General features: G+C 57.6%; 2 protein-coding genes across 3 annotated transcripts in view; one reads left to right on the top strand and one right to left on the bottom strand.

The window, feature by feature from the left end:
- Window positions 1-14772, top strand: part of Loxl1 (lysyl oxidase-like 1) — a gene marked incomplete at its 5' end in the record, with an annotated part of 26263 nt that extends 11491 nt beyond the window's left edge. Inside the window, 6 exons of the mRNA XM_013011921.1 lie at window positions 8064-8172; window positions 10364-10501; window positions 10652-10808; window positions 11949-12044; window positions 13225-13340; window positions 14442-14772. Of these exons, the coding sequence (XP_012867375.1) occupies window positions 8064-8172; window positions 10364-10501; window positions 10652-10808; window positions 11949-12044; window positions 13225-13340; window positions 14442-14448 (623 nt within the window). The remainder of the gene's footprint in view (window positions 1-8063; window positions 8173-10363; window positions 10502-10651; window positions 10809-11948; window positions 12045-13224; window positions 13341-14441) is intronic.
- Window positions 14773-17600: 2828 nt separating this feature from the next.
- Stoml1 (stomatin (EPB72)-like 1) overlaps window positions 17601-22179 on the bottom strand; it is a 6705-nt gene continuing 2126 nt past the window's right edge. For both annotated transcript variants that reach the window (XM_013011992.1, XM_013011993.1), the window contains exons 2-7: window positions 21494-21600; window positions 20410-20559; window positions 19732-19935; window positions 19040-19235; window positions 18487-18705; window positions 17601-18315 (exon numbers count right to left, since the gene is read on the bottom strand). In XM_013011992.1, coding sequence (XP_012867446.1) covers window positions 18122-18315; window positions 18487-18705; window positions 19040-19235; window positions 19732-19935; window positions 20410-20538 — 942 coding nt within the window. In that variant the 5' untranslated portion in view covers window positions 20539-20559; window positions 21494-21600 and the 3' untranslated portion in view covers window positions 17601-18121. The remainder of the gene's footprint in view (window positions 18316-18486; window positions 18706-19039; window positions 19236-19731; window positions 19936-20409; window positions 20560-21493; window positions 21601-22179) is intronic.

The raw sequence follows: 22179 nt of genomic DNA on the forward strand, positions 1-22179 counted from the left end.
TCTTCTCTCCTTTTCTCTTTTCCTCTCTCCCTTTCTCTTTTCTTCTCTTTTCTCTTTTCCTTTCTCCCTTTGTCTTTTCCTCTCCCCTTTCTCTTTTCCTTCCTGCCTCCCTCCCTTCCTTTTCCTTCCCCCTTCCCTTTTTCCTTCGCCTTCCCTTTCCCTTCCTCTCTCTTTCCTTTCTTTTGTAGGGGTGTGTGTGTGTGTGTGTCCCTACTAGGACTTGAGCTCAGAGTCTGGGTGCTGTCCCTTGACTTTCTCACTCACAGCTAGTGTTCTAACATTCAAGCCACAACTCTCCTTCCAGCTCTTTGTTGCTTAATTGGAGGTAAGCCTCTCACAGACCTTCCTGCTCGGACTGGCTTTGAACTTGGATCCTCGTATCTCAGCCTTCTAAGTAGCTAGGATTACAAGAGGGAGCCAGCAACATCCAGCATTTGAAGGTTGAATACTGGAACTTTTGTTCATCCTAGGTTTTGTTTTTGTGTTTGCGTTGATTTTTAGAAATATTACCTTAAATATTACTCATTCCGATTCCTGAGTTTTTCTGTCCCCCCCCCCATCCTGCCCCAGGCCCTCTGAGCTGGCCTCACTGAGTCCTGGCCTACCTGCAGCCCCTCAGGGAGTATAGTTGTGACCTGCTTTGGGAAGGCACAGGAGGCCGGGGGGGGGGGGCTTCGTCTGTGAGAAGGCTTCCACATGAGCCTTCAACACCACAGTGGCTGGCTGTGGGTCTATCCAGGGCTGCACGCTAGAAGCCTGTCCCCTCCTGCCCCAGAATCCCACGCCCTGCATCCCTGCACTCTCCCTACAGTGAGCTCCACCACCCCATTTAGGCTGCTGCTGCTTCCCTCTGCCCCCCATGCTCATTCCCCGCTCTTTATCTCCAGTTAACCACCCAAAAACACTGGAAGCAGAGCTGTGAACCAAGTGGCAAAGTGCTTATTGTGAGTGAACAAGCCAGGCCCTAAGTTGAAGCTCCTGTGGTAGAACTAGAGAGAAGGGGTGGTGAGAGGGAGGGAGGGAGGGAAAGAGAGAGAGGATGTTTTCCCCGTGGAGTCCTCCACTTGTGGCAGATTTTCTTAGAATGCGAGACCTCAGTGTGGGGCTCAGCCAGCAGGGCCCCACCCTGGGTAGAGGAGAAAACCAAAGCCTCAAATGCCACAGTGCTGGCAAAGCCTGGCCTGGGACTGTGTGTCTGGGCTCCCTGCCAGCGGGTTTTCAGGGCCCCTCTTGTGGCCTGTGAGTTCTCAAGGCAGACGGGTTGGCTCAGGAGGCTGGAGCAGCTCGGGGCTGTGTCTGCAAGGGGGTGCTTGGTGCTCGGTCAGTACAGACTCTGGCTGTGGCCCCAGAACGTTACAGTTCATTTTGGGTCAGAGATGTTTCTCTAATTGGGTGTGGTGGTGAATACATGCCGGTCATCCCAACACTTGGGACATGGAGGCAGAAGGAGCTCAAGTTTGAGGCCAGCCTGGGCTAGAGTGAATCTGAGGCTATGTATAATAGATACATACACGTATCTAGTATATATTTAATATATATGTAGTATTACACACATACACATATTTCCTGAAGGCAGAACTCAACAGATTCATCCAGGCTCTGCCCCACCAATGGGGTAGGAAGCACCTAGATACTCTCAGGCTAGAGCAGGGTCCTCCCCAATCAGAGGCTGGTCCCAGGGAGGACTCCCTGGAGGAGGAGGTGTCCAAGTCCAGCCTCGAGAGTTGTGCATCCTCCCAGTGTGTCCCCAGTTGTGAAGGGAATGGATATGAGGTAGGGGTGGCCTTGGTCTGGGGGCTCACAGAGAGCCCAGACAGGGAGCGTTGGTTCCTGCCCAGTTGGGGTCATGGAAAAATCCCAGCTTGGGGAAGTCCAAGGGCCCCCAGGCCTGGTGTGGGAGCTGGGGATGGATTCTCAGAGTCTGACCTCACTCCTTGCTGCCGCACACCCCGGGGTCTGAGGCCGGTGCTGGCAGCCCGCTGCTCTGTGTAGGCGTGGGTATGTCCTGGCAACACTGAACACATGTGAGCACCACCCACTGGTCCCTGCGTGCCTGTCCCGAGCCCCCACTCCCTCTTGGTGGCTTCTCTCTTCTTCTTCCCTATGAGTCTGGGACCACCCAGAGCTGCCTGTAGTACTTATGAGGGAGCTGGGCACAGACTCCCAGAAAAGGGGCAGCATCCTGCGTCCAGCTCTTACAATAGATCTTTCCAGATAGTTCCCGGGAGTGGCCGGCCCCCAGGTCTGAGCCAGCTCTCATGTGACCCCCCTTCCAATACTGCCACCAGGTCCTCCTCTCCCTGCAGCCCCCTCACCTTCCCTGAGCTGGGGAGGAGGGTCCCAGAAGACCACAGCTTTCCTCCCAGGTTCTCTCTCTTCTACCCCAAGCCTGACTTGATGACTGGTGAGTGTAAGAAAGGACCTTGGAGAGGCTGTCCTGGCCATCCTTCCCTGCGGTTGAGCCAGCCTTGCCTGGCTTGTGTTAGCCATTCCTGTCCTGGGGGGTGGCGGGGAACAGAGGCCAGGAGAGCGCAGCCTGCTCCCTTTACCTGGTGCTCCCTCCATTCTCCACAATAGGCAGATCAACCCATGTAGCACTAAGCAGATTCCACCCCCACCCCCATCCCCGCACTCAAAGCTTCCTTGGTTCCCAGGGCCTTGAAGACAAGAGCTCCACCTCAGCCTACAACTCCTAAGTCTCCATGGGGACTGTAGCACTCCTCAGCTAACCAATCCTGTCCCCTTATCCACATCTAAGGGGACCAGCCTGAGAGCAGCCTGGGCACTCTTGGGGTACTGTCTAGCTCACCTCTACCTGCAGCCAGGTTGCCAGGCCCTTGGGATCTCTTTCCCTTTTGCACAGGGCTTGGGGTAGCTGCCTACAGCCCCAAAGAGGCAGAGTAGCAGCCTAAGCCATTTGCTAAGCACCCAAGTGGCCTAAGAACTTTAACTTTGCTCGCTGCCAGTGCTCATGCCTGCCATCCCAGCTACTCAGGAGGCTGAGATCTGAGGATCACCGTCCGAAGCCAGCCCAGGCAGAAAAGTCCATGAAGTGGTAGAGGTGTGGCTGAAGTGGTAGAGCACCAGCCTTGAGTGGAAAAGCAAAGGGACAGCAGCCAGGCCCTGAGTTCCAGCCCCAGGATGGGTACACATGTGTGTGCACGTGCATACATGCATGTACACGCAACACACACACATACACAGAAATCCCCAGGCAAAGGCTTGGATCCTTTGGAAGCAAGGAGGAGGCGGAGGTCCCTTCCAGCAGCTGACCCACACCTGCTTCCAATTCCTGGGCCCAGCATTCCTGCCCAGCAGAGCCCAGCCGCAGCCTGGGTGGAGGCGGGAAGGGGCTCAGGCTGGGTCCCCTCCCTCTGGCCCTGGCCTGCCGCCTGCCCCAGCTGCTCGACCAAGAGGCCTTTGTATGTGGTTCTGTAACAGAGGGTTGGGCCTGGTCCCCTCCTTTGCAGATGGGTCCCCCAGAAACCAGGTATTTCACCATCACCTAGTCCTGGAGTCCAGGATGCTAGAGCAAAAGGGAATGCAGACTGGGTGGCGATCAAACCTTGGGGGATGGCTCACTGATCCCCTGTTCCAAGGATGCCTGGAGCCATGGGCTTGCCAGACCCAAAGTGAGTTGCCTTTCCAAAGAAAGGGCTCACACGTGTCATCCTAGCTACTTAGGAGGCTGAGATTTGAGGATTGACGTTCAAAGCCAGCCCAGGCAGGAAAGTCTGAGACTCTTATCTCCAGTGAACCACCAAAAAGCTGAAAGTGGAGCTGTGGCTCAAGTGGTAGAGCACCAACCTTGAGCACAAAAGTTCAGGGATTGCACCGGGGCCCTGAGTTCAAGCCCCAGGACCAGCACCCACCCAGAGTAAAACAAAAAGCCAAATGGGTGTGTGGCCGGGGGTGGCTTTGAGAATGTCACCCAGCTCTGCCTGGAAATAAAGGTGGCTTTTGCAGACAGATCCCACGGCCGTCCTCACCTGCCCGCTGAGGACACACAGGTGCGGGGCCGGAAGTTGAAAGGATCCCTAACCCATCTCCACAGAGGGGAGGTCTCAGCACGCCAGCAAGCACCCAGCGTCCGGGTCCACACTCCTCATCTTACCCATTCTGTGGTCCCACTGAGACAAACCAGTGAAGGTCTGGGCTCACCTCGGCCAGTAGGGGGGAGTCAGAGAAGGTTCTAGGCCTGCTACTTACAGCCATCACCGCCCACTTTCCTGAGCTGGTAGATTCTGCAGGCTTCCTGCAGCTGTGACACTCCTGAGCTGTGCTGACAGCTTAATCTTCTGATTATTAGGTGATCCTGTCATGGGGTTTGGTGCCAGGTGAGCCTTGGAGGGGCTGTGTTTCCCGGCTCCCCACCCCCACCTAGGGGGCTGCTGGAGTGGAGGGGGGGGAGTCTGGTGGAAGAAGTTTGGCATTGCCAAAACCTCATTCTCAGCACATAGCTGACAAAGGCCAGATGGCTTCCTGCCAGGCTCTGTTTATGCCCCAGCCCCTGGCTTGAGAGACTGGGGCTCCACATTCCTTGTCCCATGGAGCTGGAAGACAGACAGCAGGGGTTGATTGGACCCACCAGGAGAGAGGAAGCGCAGGGGTGACAGGTGAGGGGCAGGCAGCCACAGGAATGTGGACGCGGCCCCCTCCCCTGGCCAGGAGGGAACAGATTGCTAATGAAGCAGGAAGGACTTGGGTCAGACCGTGGGAGCATTTCCTGATTGCTGAAATGTGGAGCTGGCGAGGTCAGGAAAGGTCGCAGGCTCTTGGCCAAGGATCGGAAATGCAGCGAATGTTTTCATAGCCAAGTGTTTAGGGATCCATTCCACCTGGGCTCACACACCAGCTACCACTCCAAGCTCCTTATGCTGACGGGGAACCTGAGTTTCAGAAAGGGGAAGGCGAAGGCCGGGCGCTGGGGGCTCACGCCTGCCTTCTAAGTGACTCAGAAGGCTGAGATCTGAAGATCGAGGTTCAAAGCCAGACAGGGAAAATCCATGAGGCACTGGACTCCCAATCAATCAGCAAAAAGCCAGGGGTCAGGGCTGAGGTCAGGGTGTGTGTGTGTGTGTGTGTCTGTATGTTTGTGTGTGTGTCTGTGTGTGTGTGTCTGTGTGTGTGTGTCTGTGTGTGTGTGCACACTGGGGCTTGAACTTAGAGCCTGGTTGCTGGCCCTTAGGTTTTTCACTCAAGGCTGGCGTTCTACCACTTGATCCACCCACATCTCCACTTCCGTCATTTTGCTGGTTAACTGGAGATGAGAGTCTCTCATGGACTTTCCTGCTTCGGCTGGCTTTGAACCTCAATCCTTAGAGCTCAGCCTCCTGAGTAGCTGGGATTTCAGGCATGTGCTAACAACACCAGGCTAGAACCCATGTGTGTGCCTCTAGTTCCAAAGCCCCACTGCCCCTGGGTGACGATGGCCCCCGGCTGGTGGATTCCACCAAGACCCAGGCAGGAGCCTCCTTGGCAGCGCACACTTGTTGGGATGGCCTGTGGCAGGCTGCTCTGAGCTGACCCCCGATGAGTGTGAACCCACCTCATAAGCCAGTGCCTGGGGCAGCCCCAGCCCCTGCTCAGGGCTCCCCCACCCCAGGCCTGCAGGCCTGGCTGCTGACGGAACGTCCCCCTGGGAACACAGCCCAGAGAAGGAGGCTGAGTTCTTTCCTGGAAAAACATACCAGCTGAGGGAGGGGGTGCCCGCAATCCTAGGGACCTCAGCAGGGGACCCTGGGGGTGTCCTCCCCCTGCCTGAACCCCAGGGCCAGGCAGAGGTTTGTTTTTGTTTATTTTTTTAAAGAAGGGTCAGGAAGCCCCCATAGTGGATAGAATGTGGAACAGCAGCAACAAATAATTATTGAATAATGGTAAGAATGAGTTCATGGAAGTGCTAGAAACAGCATGACTAATCTCCAGTGTCTCCACAGTGCACCAGCACTGTCTGGGGCAGGGGGATGTGTGGGGTGGGGTGGAGAGGGGCACCAAAGGAGAAGCACCCATGGCCTTAGAGACCAGGCCAGGGCCCCCAGCACTCAGCGTGAGACCAGGGTGAGGGTTGTGTGTGTGCCAGGTCAGGACTCATGTGTGACCGGGATTAGAGCTCAGTGTCTGACAGATCAGGGCTCGGTGTGTGACCAGGATCAGGGCTCGGTGTATGACTGGGATCAGGGCCCAGTGTGTCACTGGGGTCAGGGCTCCGTGTGTGTGACCAGGATCAGGGCTCATTATGTCACCGAGATCAGGGCCTAGTGTATCACCGAGGTCAAGGCTCAGTATGTGACCCGGATCAGGGCTCAGTGTGTGATTGGGATCAGGGCTCCATGTGTGACTGGGATAGGGCTCTAGGTCAGGACTAAGCCTAAGTGCATCACCACTGGCCTTCAGTGCCCCTGGCCTCTGGCTCTGGCTCCCAACCTCCTGGCTTGTGGCTTCAGCTTAGGAACTGGCCTGGAGAGGGGGCATCAGGCCAGCAGAGCCAGCTGGTCAGCCTTTATTGAAGCCTGGCCTGGGGGTCGAGGGGAGTAGACTGTCCCATGAGATTAACCCCACCCCTTCCTATGGTGAAGACCCCTCCTCCAAGGGGTCTCAGGGAGCCAGAGGCAGGGGGGACCGGCTCCCAGCTGGCTTGAGGACCTGGGTGCCTGGGGAAATGAGAGCAGACATTCCTGGGGGCTCGAGTAATAGCCCTGGGCTGGCCAGGAAAGGGCCACCTCATCCTCACCGCCCCCTCTGCTCCAAGCTTCCTCGGGGTTCCAGATAGGGGAAGAATAACCCTGCTGCCTGGCCCAGGCTCCCCAGGAAGAGGATTTCCCAGCCCCCACTCCCCCAGCGCCCTGGGAGAAGGCCTGGCCCCAGAGAAAGCAGAGCAGTCTCTGGGCACCCCGGGGAATGTGTGGGTTCGAAGATCTGGAGGCCAGACCTCCCTTCCTCTGCCTCCTTGTCTGGCGCTTTAAGCTGAGGTCAGGGGGTCAGGAGTTGGACTACAGGGGGAAATCCTTTCCTTTCCCCCCATTCCCAGTTCTACCCACCCCCCAGCCCCAAGAGCAGAGGGCTTCAAAGAAGTGGAAAAACCTTAGAAGCTCACTTCATTGACAGAATCCCCAAGAGAAAGGGATTTAGAGACCCAGCTCACTTTTCTTTCTTTTTCCTTCCTTCCTTTGTTTTTTTTAAAATTTTATTTGTTTTTATTTTTTGCCAGTCCTGGGGCTTGAACTCAGGGCCTTGGCACTGCCCCTGAACTTCTTTTACTCAAGTGGCTCTACCACTTGAGCCACAGCACCACTTGTGGCTTTTTCTGTGTATGTGGTTCAGAGGGATCAAACCCAGGGCCTCCTGCAGGCTAGGCAAGCGCTCTACCACTAAGCCCTCCTTCTTTCTTTTTGTGCCAGTCCTGGGGTTTGAACTCAGGGGCCTGGGTGCTGTCCCTGAGCTCTTTTTCTCAAGGCTAGTGCTCTACCACTTGAGCCATGGGCTCCATCTGCAGCTTTTTTGGAAGTTCATTGGGGATAAGAATCTCACAGATTTTTCCTGCCCTGGGCTGGCTTCAAACCCTGATCCGAAGATCTCAGCCTCTTCCTAAGTAGCTGGGATGACAGGCCTGGCCGCCGGTGCCCGGCTTCCCAAGTCAGGCTGAGAAGAGAGTACGGGGGTGCCCACGGCCTCCACCCCTGACCAGTATTCTTCACCCCACTGTGGGTGGGCGTCCGACACCTGCAGATACTTCTGCTCGTCCTGACTCCTGTGTGGCTGGGCAGGGGCGGGAGGACCCCAGCTCCTGCCACACCTTCCTTCCAACCGACACCCACCTGGTCCACACCAGGCCAAGGCCTGGGGCTGTCCTGGTCTCGCCTTTCTAACTCCAGACTCTGCCCTGTCTGCCAGTGCTTGCTCACGTCCCGGCTCTGCCAAGAGGTCCCTAGGCCTCCACCCCACCGAGCGGTCCCGAGCCTGGGGCCTCCCATCTGGGAGCCCAGCCAGGGTGGGGAAGGTGTGGAGTGTCCACCCAGCCTGGCCCAACTCCCTCGGTGCCATTGCTGTTTTGTTCCTCCGCTCAGGGCTCCCTGACTTAGTCCCGGACCCCAACTACGTGCAAGCGTCCACCTACGTGCAGAGGGCCCATCTGTACTCCCTGCGCTGTGCCGCCGAAGAGAAGTGTCTGGCCAGGTAAGGATCCAGGGGCGCCACCAGGGGACCCCCAGAAACAGCGCCTGTGCCAGCTGCACAGCCTGCACCCTGCCTGACCCCCCAGTTCACCGCTCAAGTCTCCGCCTCTCCCTAATAACACAAGTGGCATGTGCTGTCTCCTTCCCCCCCCTCCCTCCTCCCCACCACGCAGAGGACTTGAAGCCACAGTCTGCAGCTCTGCTGATGTCCAGGTTGAAAGAATCTTATTTGGGGGGGGGGGCACAGTGAATTATTGGGAATTGAACTCAAGACCTTGCACTTGCTAGGCAAGTGCTCTACCATTTAAACCACACCTCTAGCCCAGCTTTTTTTTTGTTGGTCATGGGGCTTGAACTTTGGGCCTGGGTATTTTTCCCTGCACTCTTCAGCTCAAGGCAAGCACTCTACTGCTTGAGCCACAGCACCACTTCTAGTTTTCTAGTGATTTATTGGAAGAGTCTCACGGCTTTGAACTGTGATCCTCAGATCGCAGCCTCCTGAGTAGTTAGGATGACAGGTGTGAGCCACTAGTACCTGGCTGAAAGTAATTTTTTTTCCCTTAATTGCGTACTTAAAAAAAAAAGTTTTGAGGGCTGGGAAGGTGGCTCAGTGGTAGAGCGCTTGCCTTGCATGCATGAGGCCCTGGGTTCTATTCTTTAGTGAACCACATTAGCAGAAAAAGCCGGAAGTGGCGCTGTGGCTCAAGTGGTAGAGCGCTAGCCTTGAGCTGAAGAGCTGAGGGACAGCACCCAGGCCCAGAGTTCAGTCCCCATGACCAAAAAAAAAAAAAAAAGTTTCAAATCTCTTTACTTTCACCTTTTTTTTTTCTTTTTTTGGGCCAGCCCTGGGGCTTGAATACAGGGCCTGGGTACTGTCCCTGAGCCCTTCAGCTCAAGGCTAGTGCTCTACCACTTGAGCCACAGCACCACTTTCTGTTTTCTGGTGGTTCATTGGAGATAAGGGTCTCACGGACTTTCCTGCCCGGGCTGGCTTTGAACCGTGATCCTCAAATCTCAGCCTCCTGAGTAGCTAGGATGACAGGCATGAGCCACGGGTACCTGGCTCAAAGCCCTTCTTTCCAGAGCACCCTGAGTCCCAGGCCGGTGAGGAGGAGGCCTCCTGCCCCCCTTTCCTAGATCAGAACCGCCTGCTAGAGCCAGAAGGAGCTGCTCCTCATCCAGACCCCAGTGGCCAAACCAAGCAATCAGGATGGGGGAGAGCCAGGATACATGGCTCCAGCGCCGGGGCTGAGTGAGGTCAAGGCGGGAGGGGTCTGCAGGGCCCAGGCATCTGGAGACTGGGCGTGGGGCTTGAGATGCAGGAAGCTGGAGCCCAACCATGAGAGGGGCCACAAGGATTTTTCTCAAGCGCGGGTCCCAGGCCCGGCTGGAGCCACACAAGTCACACACCACAGCCAGCCAGAGTCGAGTACTGCAGGCCCAGGGGCCTGGTGGGGCTGGCATCTGTTCCCGATCTCCCTGTGAGCTCGCGGCCACGCACACAGCCTGCAGTGGGAATCTCACCATTTCCCACGAGGGCAGGGCAGGAGTTAATTGGAGGAAAGGAGGATCAGACGCAGACAGAGGTCAGGCCTCCCCCCCACGCCCGCCCCCCGACGAGGCCGAACATCCTGGCAGACAGACGTCTGAACCGCCTGCTGTCCAGACATACTCAGAGAAATCTAATCCCTTGTGTCTGCTGCGGCCTCTCGGCCCAGACCTGAATGAGGCCAGCCAGGGCAGCTGCCACCCACTGCCGAGGGAACAGGGCCTCCGCCAGGCCTCCGGCCTGTGTCTCCCCTCCCTCTATCCTCCTCTCTCCTTCCTGTAAGGCCTGCCTCTGTTGGATCACGGGAGACATGGGTGAACGGTGGGCAGGTAATCGGCAGGAGACCCTAGGCTCCTGGAAGGAACAGGTAGATGGCTGGCCTGGAAGCCATGTCATCAGGGAGAGCTGGCCCGATCACCTGGGAGTAGTGAGGGCCACGCGGCACAGGAAAGTCGGGGGTGGGTGGGGAGGGGCACGTGTCTCGGGGTCTCAGTGGAGCAATCTAGGCGGACTGCCTGGAGGAGGTGGCGCATCTTCAGGCCGCTGGAGAGTCACACAGCACAGGGTCCTGAGGGAATGGGGGGGGGCCCTGCCCGGGCAGGACATGATACAGCTGTGCTGAGTCTCCTGGGTCACCCCGCAGCACCGCCTACGCCCCGGAGGCCACCGACTACGACCTGCGGGTGCTCCTGCGCTTCCCCCAGCGGGTGAAGAACCAGGGCTCGGCTGACTTCCTGCCCCACCGCCCACGCCACACCTGGGAGTGGCACAGCTGCCACCAGTGAGTGGAGGCCGGCCAGGGCGGCAGCCTGGGGCGGGGCGGGGCAGCGGGGCGGGGCCGGGCCTGGTACTTGGGCCAGTGCAGGAGGGGGACAGGCTGAGAGGCCAGGAGAGCCCAGGCCTCGCCTCCCCTCCCCTCCCCTCCCTGCAGACATTACCACAGCATGGACGAGTTCAGCCACTACGACCTCCTGGATGCAGCCACGGGCATGAAGGTGGCAGAGGGGCACAAGGCCAGCTTCTGCCTGGAGGACAGCACCTGCGACTTCGGGAACCTCAAGCGCTACGCATGCACGTCACACACGCAGGTGGGCGCCGCCGGACTCCATGGGCACGGAGCCACTGACCACTCAGCCCCAGCGTGCCCAGGGTCCTGATCAGAGCCTGATCAGGGCCACCACCAGGCCCGGAAGCTGTCTGCTTGTCCTTCAGTCTGTCCATGCAGCCACTTTGGTTTTTTTTTTTTGGTGCTGATCTTGGAGCTTGAACGCAGGGCCTGGGCGCTGTCCTGAGCTCTTTTATTCAAAGCTAGGGCTCTGCCATTTTAAAGCTACACTTCCGCTTGCAGTTTTCTGGGTGGTTCATTGGACATGAGAGTCTCGTGGACTTTTCCTGTTCAGGGCTGGCTTTGAATCTCCATCCTCAGATCTCAGCTAGGATGACAGGCGTGAGCCACTGGCACCTGGTACTTGTCTCTTCTTGGTTGGAGTATAAAGGATTGAACTCAGGGCTTTGCACTTGCTGGGCAGGTGCTTTACCACTTGAGCCACATCCCAGCCCTTTTTGCTTTTATTCTTATTTATTTGTCTGGGGTGGGGGGATTGGCCTCACCCTACGATCCTTCCACTTATCTTTTCCTGGGATCACAGGTTGCACACTGCCGTGTCTGACTTGAGGTAGAGGTCTTCTGAGCTGGCCTCAACCCTCAATCCTCCTGATTTCCACCTCCTACGTAGCCAAGATTACAGACATGAGCCACCACTCTCTATTCTGCCTTTCATCCAGTCTCTCTCCCTCTGTGTTTCTGTTTTCATCTCTGTCTCTCTCTCCCTCTCTCCTGCTCTACTGGACAGTAAATTCAAGGACATGAGCTTCATACACACACACGCACGCACGCACGCACGCACACACACACACACACACACTCACACACACGCACACACGCACACAGCCCTTTCATTCTTGTTTTCACGATCACATTTCCTGTCCTGGCCTTGAGTTCCCATCCCCCTGCCTTTGCCTCCCCAGTAGCCAGGGGTTACAGGTTTGCACTACCATGCCCAGCCTTTCCACCCAGGATCATCGCTACCTGGCATCTCTCCCTCATCCCTCCCTCAGGCTTCTACTTCCCTCTGTTCCATCCACAGCCTCAGGAAGGGCCTGGGGTGGAGGAGGAAGCATGGAGGTGGGGCAGAGGGGGGTGACTGGCGTCTTGTCTCTGTTGCCAGGGCCTGAGCCCAGGCTGCTATGACACCTACAACGCGGACATCGACTGCCAGTGGATTGATATCACCGACGTGCAGCCAGGCAACTACATCCTCAAGGTGGGTCCTGGTCCCCAGCCTGGTACGCCCCACCATCACAGGGGTTCACGCCAAAGCCCCCTGGGAGCAGGGGCTCCTGCCTGCAATCCCAGCTATTCCGGAGGCCAAGATCCCCTAAGTAACTTAGCGAGGACTGTGGTTTGAGGCCAGCCTAGGCCAAGAGGCCATCCAGACCCCACCTTCATTAACAAGCCAAGCATGGCAGTACACATCTGTGGCCCCAGCTATGGCGAGTGAAGGTAGGAGGATCATTGTTTGAGGGCAGCCCCCAGGCAAAACACTTAAAATCCTACTAGGGAAAAAATAGTCTGGAGGGGTGAGTTCAGTGGTAGAACACCCATCTAGCAAGTGCAAGACTAAGGTCCTGAGTTTTAAATCCAACCAAAAAAAAAAAAAAAGGAAAGAAAAGGAAAAGGCCAGGCGTCAGTGGCTCACACCTGTCATCCTAGTTACTGATGAGGCTGAGAGCTGAGGATCGCGGTTCAAAGCCCACCTAGGAGCCATGATCCTCAGCTTTCAGCCAGCCCAGGAAGAAAAGTCCATGAGACTCTTATCTCCAGTGAACCACCAGAAAACCGGAAGGGGTACTGTGGCTCAGAGTGGTAGAGCACCAACCTTGAGTGGAAGAGCTCAGGGACAGTGCCCAGGCCCTGAGTTCAAGCCCCAGGACCAACAAGAAAAGGAAAGAAAAAGAAAGAGGAGAAGAAACTGAGAAAAACACAGAGAAAGGAAGAAAGGAAAAGAAATGGAAAGAAATGAGGGGAAAAAAACCCTCCACACAGCCAGCCTGGCATTTTGGTGTGGGTGGCACCAGGCCACGTGGCCACAGCCTGCCCTGAGCACAGCCAACCTTGCCTCCATGACTGGGCTGCTTTACTTAAAGCCGTCACTCTATCACTTGAGCCACGCCTCTTCCTGCTTTTCTGCTGGTTAATTGGAGAAGAGAGGTCTCTGGAATATGTTTGCCTAGATGGCCTCAAAACTCAATCCTCACATCTCAGCCTCCTGAGTAGCCAGGATTACAGGCGTGAACCGAGGCCACCCCTTTGTGGACTCCTCCTGCGGTCTCTCCTCTCTCCTCTCTGTGTCTGTCTCTTCTCACCACATTCTTCCGGGTGACTTGGGGGAGCGACGCCCCCATCCCTGATAATGCTCCCTGTCTCTCGTCTCTCTCCTCCAGGTGCACGTGAACCCCAAGTACATTGTTTTGGAGTCTGACTTCACCAACAATGTAGTGAGGTGTAACATCCACTACACAGGCCGCTACGTTTCCACGACCAGCTGTAAAATTGTGCAGTAAGTGGCAGCTCATACTGGGCCTGGGCCACGGGCAGCACCGCTGGAAACGCCCGGCACTGGCGCTTGGGGCCACACTGATGGCCGCACGTAGCTAGGGCGGGGCTCCGCGGGACCAGCCTGGTCAGCCAACCCCACGTCGGAGGCTGGTGGCATGGCCACGGGGCTAGCGTAGATCTGGGACCCGGTGCTGCCGGTCTCTGAGATGTTTCCAGTGGATGGGCTCCGCAATCCTAGTGCTGTGTGTTCGTGTGCACGTACGTGTATGCTTGATGTCAGTACTGGGGCTCGAACTCCAGGCCTGGGCACTGCCCCTTGAGCTCTTTTGTTCAAGGCTAGAACTCTTACCACTTTGAACCACAGCACCCACTTCTGGTTTGCTGGTGGTTCATGGGAGATGAGAGTCTCATGGACTTTCCTGGCCTGAGCTGGCTTTGAACCTCCATCCTCAGCCTCCTGAGCAGCTAGGATGACAGGCCCGAGCCACAGAGCCTGGCTTGAGCAGCTTTTCTTAATGATAACCAGGTACCTGCCTCAGAGGCAAGAATGAGGCCTTGGCAGCTGAGGCCCCGAGGCCGCTTAGCACGTGATCCGGCCCCAGAGTCCCCCATTACCAGTAATCCAGCTTGGAACCAGCCAGCCGCAGTCCCAAGGTTCTCCCCCTCACCCCAGCTACTCAGAAGGCTGAGTTCTGAGGATCTAAGTTCAAAGCCTGCCTCCTTCCTCTTCCCTCCCTTCCTTCCCATTGCTCTGTACATAAGTGCTTGCCAGGACTCGAGTTATTAGCGCGTCGCCATGACCTGGCCGCAGGCACGCACAGGAAGAGGGATGGAGGAACGGAGCGTTCCCAGAAAGGCCGAGGAACTGATGCCTGTGGCTTTCCAACCAGTTTCTGAAGAAAAATACAGATCCTTTGCGAACCCAAGCAGGCAGTAGCACCTCACTAATGGCTAGGAACCGGGCCTGGAATGTAGGGCAGGGGCACAGGCCTCTGGGATGTGGGGGGGGGGAGGGGGGCTTCTACCTACCCCTCCCTCCCACAGGCTGGGCATGGCGGTCCAGCCTGTAGCTCACCCTGACCATCTCTCTTTCTCTCTCTAGATCCTGAAGTGTACAGGGAAGACAGCCAGTGTCTTTTTCCGAAGCAGTCCCTGTACCCCATGAAGCCCCCCACCAAGGTGCCCAGCCCCCCCCAACCTACCCCAGGAGCAGCGGACTCCCGCCTCCCTGCCGGCCTCAGGGAGACTCGGGGACCAAGGCCACAGCAGTTCTGGTGGCAGGCCTTCCGTGCCTTTTACAGCACCGTCGGAGTGGTTGTTGGATTTTATAATTATATATATATATATGTATATATATTTGGCCATCCCACACAGCAAGAATGCCCAGGTCTGGACTGAATAAAACCAAGTTTTTCTAACACGCGGCTCTGCCTGCCCAGAGCTGAGCTGGCTGCAAGGGGGCGGGGGGGGGGCAGGGGGGCAGCCAGAGGCTTGGCCACCTCCCCCAGGTCTCATTCTGTGGCTGGCTGTCAGGAAGGAAATGGGGGAGCAGAGGCCCAGTGTTGCCCAGATCCTGGCCGGGCCCCAGAGCTGAGCTTTGTCTGGCAGGGAAAAGGATAGAGATGGAAAGAGAAGGAAATGGGAAGGAAAACCCCATCTCCGAGCCATCAGGCACACTATTGGGGCTGCAGCTGGCTTAGGGGAGCTGGGGTGTCACCCAGCTGAGTGGAGGCCAACACAGAGGCCCAAGGTGAGGACATGGGCCTCCCAGGCAGGGTCTGGGGGTCCTGGGCAGACAGGTGGGCTGGCAAAGTGGCCCGAGAAAGGACCCAGCCCTGACTGAAGTGGTCTGCACCATAGCTCGGCCTCCTCTGCCCAGTGTCCCAGATGCCCATGAGGTACCAGGCTGTGACCCCCCCCCCCCGCCCAGTCACTCGCCCTATCCAGTATGGCCCGTCCTGCGTCACCACGCCAGAACTCCCTGTGGGGCTTGTGGCATGCAGGCCTCTGATCACGAAGGTGTGACAGGGCTGGTCCTTAGGAAGGAATTCTCAGACTCCTAAAGGAACTCCTAGTCCCCTGGGCCAGGTCCACCAGGTCTGCAGAGAGAAGCACAAATCCACAAAGACAAAGCCTCCGGAGTGAAACCCCAGAGCCCAGAGCGCAGGTCCACCCCTGCTTCATCCGTCTCTCCTGGCACCACAGCGTCCCCTGCTGGCCACAGGCTGTCACTGTAAGCCCTGTGTTGCTGAGAGGCCTCCTACTGGGCACCTCCTCCTGTTCCTGGACAATGCAAGATACAAGGATACAAGGTGCCAGGCACCAGTGGCTCACGCCTGTAATCCCAGCAACTCAGGAGGCTGAGATCTGAGGATTACTGTTCCAAGCCAGTCTAGCCCTGAGACTTTTTTTTGGTCAGTCATGGGCTTGAACTCTGGGCCTGGGCGCTGTCCCTCAGCTCTTCAGCTCAAGGCTAGCACTCTACCACTTAAGCCACAGCGCCATTTCCTAGCCCTGAGACTCTTATCTCAAATGAACCACCAAAAGGCTGGAAGTGGATATGTGGCTCAAGTGGTAGAGCACCAGACATGAGTGAAAAAGCTTAAGTGAGGGTGTGAGACCCCAAGATCAAGACTTAGTAACACACACAAGCATGCACACCCATACACGCACACACAGCAAGCTGGTTCTCCTCAGGGCTAGGCTCTGTCTGGGCCACAGGGCAGAGCCATGTCCCCGTGCTGTGGAGTCAAGGACTTTTCTGCCCAGGCTGGCCTCCAACCTTGAGCCTCCACCAGCATCCAGCCATAGAGTATGTGTGGGCTCATGCACACGCACATGCGTACCCAGTACTGGGGCTTGAACTCACAGCTCGATGCTCTTTTCTGGATTATTTTTTTAACCCAAGGCCAACCCTCTATCACTCGAGCTACTGCTTCATTTCCAGCTTTTCACTGGTGGTTAATTGGAGATAAAAAGTCTGTAGGATTTGTCTGCTGGGCTGACTTCAAATCTCCATCCTCAGATCTTAGCCTCCTGAGCAGCTACAATTATAGGTCTGAGCCACCAGTGCCTGCACTTTGCCTTTATAACGATTAAAGAAAATTAACTGGTGAATGGATTAATTCTGTATTAATAATGAACATAAACATCAACTAGCATAGTCTATTATCATTGTCCATTGTGGGGTTTTGTTGTTCTTTGTCAGTCATGGGTCTTGAACCCTGGGCCTGGGTGCTATCCCTGAGCTCTTCAGCTCAAGGCAAGCACTCTACCACTTGACCCACAGCGCCACTTTCGGTTTTCTGGTGGTTCGTTAGAGGTAAGAGTCTCACGGATGTTTCTACTATGGCTGGCTTTGAACTGTGATCCTCAGATCTCAGCCTCCTGAGTACCTAGGATTATAGGCATGAGTCACCAGCCCCTAGGCCTGTGGTTTTGTAGGAAAAGTATTCCTCCCCTTCTCCCAGCCCACCTGTGCATGAGCCCTCACCTCCTCAGGGAAGCGCTCCCTGGTTGAAGCGTTAGGGACCTATGCTCCCTCCACTGAGGGTTGAGCCCTTGAGCAGAGGAGAGGGCTCCACCTCTGAGATCTGGACCACCTCACCTGAGAATGGCCTGCCCTGCAGGGCAGAGGCTAAAGTACTGGCCGGGTGGGCCACAAGCCTAGCCTCCAGCCACACCAACACCCAGATACGTCTGTTTACCAGGAAGTGAGGTTGATTCCCACCCCTGTTCCCCAAAGGCCCCACAAAACCTCAGACAAAATGAGCAGGTTCAGAATCCCCCGAGTTGTGATGCAATCTCCCCGGCCAGGCGCAGTGGCAGCCTTGTTGACGGCCTGAGTGAGTGAATACCGTGTGTAAGACCCAGGCTGGGGGTGGGTGGAGACAGGAAAGGAAGTCTTGGAACAGGGCAGGGCCCAGTAGGTGGTCACACCCTCCAGGGTGACCCCACAGACCTGAAGAAGGGGCCCCACCCCAGGGGGAGGACTGTAGGAGGGACCAGCTGGGACTGGCTGGTTTGTGGTCACCACAGTGGGCAGGACACCCCTGCCTGTCACTTAGCTGATGGTGGTCGGCCCAGCTCTGGCTGGTAAACTGTACCCCAACTCCACCCTCACTGCTCACTTCACGTATCTTGGGAGCTCTGCACCAGCCCAAGGTAGGCCTTGGCAGGGAAAGGGGGGTTGTCACCTCCTACCCCCCAACCCCTGTCCGGTCTACCCAGTGCCCCCAACCCAGGTCTCTGCGCTCAGTTCCAGTGTAAACCAACTTCACATTTATTTGCCCCTCCGGAGAGAAGCGTGGACAGTGAGACTCGAGACCCAGCTCCGTCAGGCATGCAGGATGAGCTGGGGCCTGGCTGTGGGGCGCTGCAGGCTGGCTGTGCCCCGCCCTGCCCCGCCAGGCCGGCCTGACACATGCGCACTCCATCCACCCTGGGGCTTGGAGCCCAGGCCTCGGCTTTGTACAATCACACAGGCTTGGCCTGCGTGGTTTCTGTGACCTGGTTACATCTCCACGCTGGGTGGCCAGCTCAGGGACTGTCAGTGAGCTGAGCTGGACACAGGCAAAAGCCTACCCAGAGACCTGCTGGGCGCAATACCAAGTACAGAACAGCCTCCAGCGTCTCCTGGCCTCCATCTATGGCCTCCTGGCTGGGCCTCCAAACTTCATCGAGCCTCAGCCCGCCCCAGTGCAAACCAACACCTCCTCCAGGAAGCCCCACTGGCTTGACACAAGGTATCCAGCTGGATCATCCTGGTGACAGCAAAGGCAGCTACTTGAGGGCCCTGAGGACAGCCTCCAGCTTCATGACCACAGCCAGGTCGCCCTTCACCTTGAGCCGCCCATTCATGTAGGCCCCCAGGGGCCGCAGCTCCCTGCTCAACAGCGCCTGCAGGTCCGCCTCCGCCATCTCCACCACCACGTCAGGGACACCATCGGGTACCCCACGTCCCACCCTGCCTCGCCCTGTGAGGGGAAAGAAAACAACGATAAAATCTGGGCTCTGGTGGCTCACGCCTGCCATCCCAGCTACTCAGGAGACTTGAAATCTGAGGATCGCAGTTCGAAGCCAGCTGGGGCAGGAAAGTCCGTGAGCCTCTTTATCTCCAATAAACCTGGGGGGGAGGAGAGGCGCACCTGTGGTGAGGTCCAGGAAATAGGCGCTCTGGTTACCGCCTGGCAGGATGACGTTGAATTGGTAACAGGCCCCAACCTGGCTGACCAGGGCCTCGGACAGGAGGGGCTGCAGGGCGGTCAGCAGCCCCTCCGCCACGGGCTGCTCAGGGCCGGGTCCTGCACCACTGCAAGGGGCCGGTGCTTCCACTTCGCTCAGCATCTCCAAGGTGTCGGGGGTGGCTGCAGGGAGGCAGGGAGGCCAGAGCTCAGGGCTGAGGTCCTGATGGCAGAGGCCTCTAGGCCTCTGGTGGCCGTTTCCTCAGGTTTTCCTTTCAGGCCTCTTACTCAAGCTTCTTCCTATGCTAGGACAGGGACCCCCCGCACCCCCCCCCCGCCAAGTTTCCAGCCGTGTGTCCCTGCAGCTCCAGCCTGGGACGGCTGCCCACCCCGAGGCCGCCAAGGGTCTGGACACCGCACAGCCATGCGGACAGCACAAGGCAGCCTGACCAGGCCGGCATGTGGCTGGATGATCGTGAGGATCGAGGTCCACTGCCTCCTCCTCCCGGCTGCTCACCTGGCCGGGGCTGCAGGGCACCTGCCGCCCCCGGGCTCAAGGCTCCGCCCAGCAAGTGGAGAGCCAGCTGCTGGAGGGTGCTGTCAAGGCCGGGCCCGGCCGGGCCGTCCTGGGGCGGCTGCAGCACGGCCTCCACCACCAGCTCCACCCGGTCCACCTCCAGCCCCCAGGCCCGGGTCACGTCGTTGATCTCCAGCTGGAGAAGACACGGGGGAGGGGACAGCGGGATGGGGGGGGGGCATGGGTTAGGTCAGTACAGCCCAAGATGGAGAGCCGAAGCCGGGAGCATGCGCAGACCAGAGACAGGGGGCGTAGGCGAGGCCCCTGGGAGCATGCGCAGACCAGAGACAGGGACGTAGGCGAGGGCCCTGGGAGCATGCGCGCATGGAGATCAGGCGTAGGAGAGGCCCCCTGGGAGCATGCGCAGATCGGAGACAGGAAGTGATAGGCCACTCGGAGCATGCGCGGATGGAGATCAGGCGCAGGCGAGGAGGCCCCTGGGAGCATGCGTGAATGGAGATCAGGCGTAGGCGAGGCCCCTGGGAGCATGCGCAAACCCGAGACGCCGGAAGTGGACGTCGGGGTACCAGGCATGGCGCCCGCACGTGCCAAGACCCAGAGTCGAGAGCCTGGAAAGGTGGAGGGCCCCTGGGCAGGCCCGGGCTGAGCCCGGAGCGGGGCCGCCCGCCTACCAGGAGCTGGTCGCTGATCTTGAGCCTCTCCATCTGGATCTCGGGCAGAGGCCGCCGGAGGAGAGCCTTGGTCATGGCGTTCTGGGCCGTCATGCGGGTGGCCGCGTTCAGGTCCTTCACGGCCAGCACCGACAGCACCGGGTCCCAGATGCGGAACTGGACGTCGGCCCCCACGGACAGCACGGCCCCGTCCTTGGAGGTCAGCTGTTGGGGGGCAGGAGGCCGGGAGGACGGGCCCGGGCCCCCCACTGCCCGCCCCCCTCCCCCAACTCAACGGAGGAGCCGGGCGTGGGGCCTCGCGCCTGTCATCCCAGCCCCGGGGAGGCTGAGAGCTGAGCATCTCGGTTAGACAGGGGCAGGCAAGTCTGTGAGACTCCAGTCTCCAATGAACCACCGAAAAAAAAGCTACAAGTGGACTGTGTGGCTCAGGTGGTAGAGCACCAGCCTCGAGCAAAAAAACCCCAAAACCCTCAGGACTGGCTAAACAACAACAAAACTAGTGTCTAAGTATTAGCTGGGGTCTGGTGTGTGGAGCCTTCATCCTCAACTGCTTTCTCTTCTCCCCACCCACCCTGCCAAGATGGCTGCTGGCAGGCCAAGGTGCTGGCACCTGTGCTCACTGGGCATAAGCTCTACCCTTCCCCCCCCCCCCCCCCCACAGCACCAGGTACCCCTCACCTTGCAAGGAGGGACGTTGAAGGCTCGGGTCCTCAGATCCACCCTCTGAGAGCAGTCGATGAAGGGCAGCAGTAAAACCATGCCAGGCCCCTGTGGGGGGCGGATCCGGCCCAGACGGAACACCACCATGCGCTCGTAGGTGGGCACAACCTGCCCCGCGGCAGCAAAGAGACCAGCTGCAGGTTGTGTGGCCCAGGCTGGCCAATGCCCTCTGCCAGGTCCCGCCCTTTCACCCCCTGGCCTAGTCCCCTGGGACACAGTCAGGAACCCTAGCCTGTTTTTCGATGAGAAAGGCTCAGAGAGGGACTCAAGTCACACTGCATCTATGCAAATCAGGATTTGAGTGTGGTTCTGGACACCTCCCAAGAGCCTGTGTCTCCATCGCTTCATCTCTGTGGCCTGAAGCTAGGGCAGGATGCGTGCCAGGATGCCGCCGTCTGCTCCTGCATTTGTCAGAGGAGAGGCTGGGCTGCTCTGACTGCACCTGAGCAAAGGGCCCTGCCAGTTTCTACTCCCCGGAGCCCTTTATGAAGCCATTTTGTCCAAATTGAGTGATGAAGGTGCAGAGAGGCATCGTGACTGGGCCTGGGTCACACAGCATTGGTTTCGGTGGCATTTGAGAACTAAACTCTGGGGGGCACTTAAGGACTCCCCCTCCAGACACAGGCATCCAGAGGTTTCCTACAGAAGCTGAGGGAGGCCTTGGGCCTTGGTCCCCAGCAGCTCCTCTGCACCGCCTCCTGCTGAAAACAAGGCCCGAATTCTAAGCAAGCTGGGTGTTACTTTGTTTTTAATTTCTAATTTGGTCTAACCCAAAGGGAGAATGAAATGGCAGTGAAATCAGAGTCCAGATCCCAGGAGTTTGAAAGACTCATTTCTCCTTACTAGCTCCCCAGGACAACATGGGACAAGTCAGGGCCTCAGTTTGCTCATCTGAAAAATGGGTATGAGCAACCCTTCCCTTGTCCATGCTTAAGGGGTGTGACAATATTCAAGGGCAGGAGGAGGTAGAGCCTGAGGCAATTCATTCCTCAAAGTCCTCACTGTGGTCCTATTTCTCCAGGGTGAGTAGTGCCAGCCTTACCTTCAGGGCAAACCAGCCGGAAATAGGGAAGGTGATCAAAAGCAGCAGAAAGCCCAGGAAACTGATGATGCCATGGCAGAGGCAGGAGGACCAGCTTTGGGGGGAGTCTGGGGGAGTCAAGAGAATGGAGAGAATCACAGGGCACGGCCATTGCACCTGAAAAGCCAAGCGCTCCTTGAACTCAGTGGGGGTCAGCTCCTGCCTGGCACAGAGCATGCATGCTGCACAGAGCATGCTGCCCTGAACTGAATGCTGCCTGCGCAACCCATTCCTTCTCTCCCAAGCCCCCCAGAAGTGTGCATCCCAGCGGTCCTTATGTCCCAGCCTGTGAAAGAGAGCGTTAATTGCTCACTAATGGGAGCCACAGATGAGCTTTAATATATCCCCCACCGAAATGCTCTAAGAACTATCAAAAATATAAACTTTCAAGCCTGGCATAGTGGCATATGACTAATCCCAGCGCTTAGAAGGCTGAGGCAGGAAGAAGCTTGAGTTTAAGACCAATCTGGACTACATAGCAAGACTCAGCTTCAAAAACATAGAGTGCTGGGGCTGGGAAGGTGGCTCAGTGGTAGAGCGCTTGCCTTGCATGCTTGAGGCCCTGGGTTCGATTCCTCAGCACCACATAAGCAAAAAGAAAAAAGCTGGAAGTGGCGCTGTGGCTCAAGTGGTAGAGCGCTAGCCTT

The sequence above is a fragment of the Dipodomys ordii genome, unplaced genomic scaffold (genome assembly GCF_000151885.1).
Source record: "Dipodomys ordii isolate 6190 unplaced genomic scaffold, Dord_2.0 Scaffold15, whole genome shotgun sequence".
NCBI classification, from domain to species: Eukaryota; Metazoa; Chordata; class Mammalia; order Rodentia; family Heteromyidae; genus Dipodomys; species Dipodomys ordii.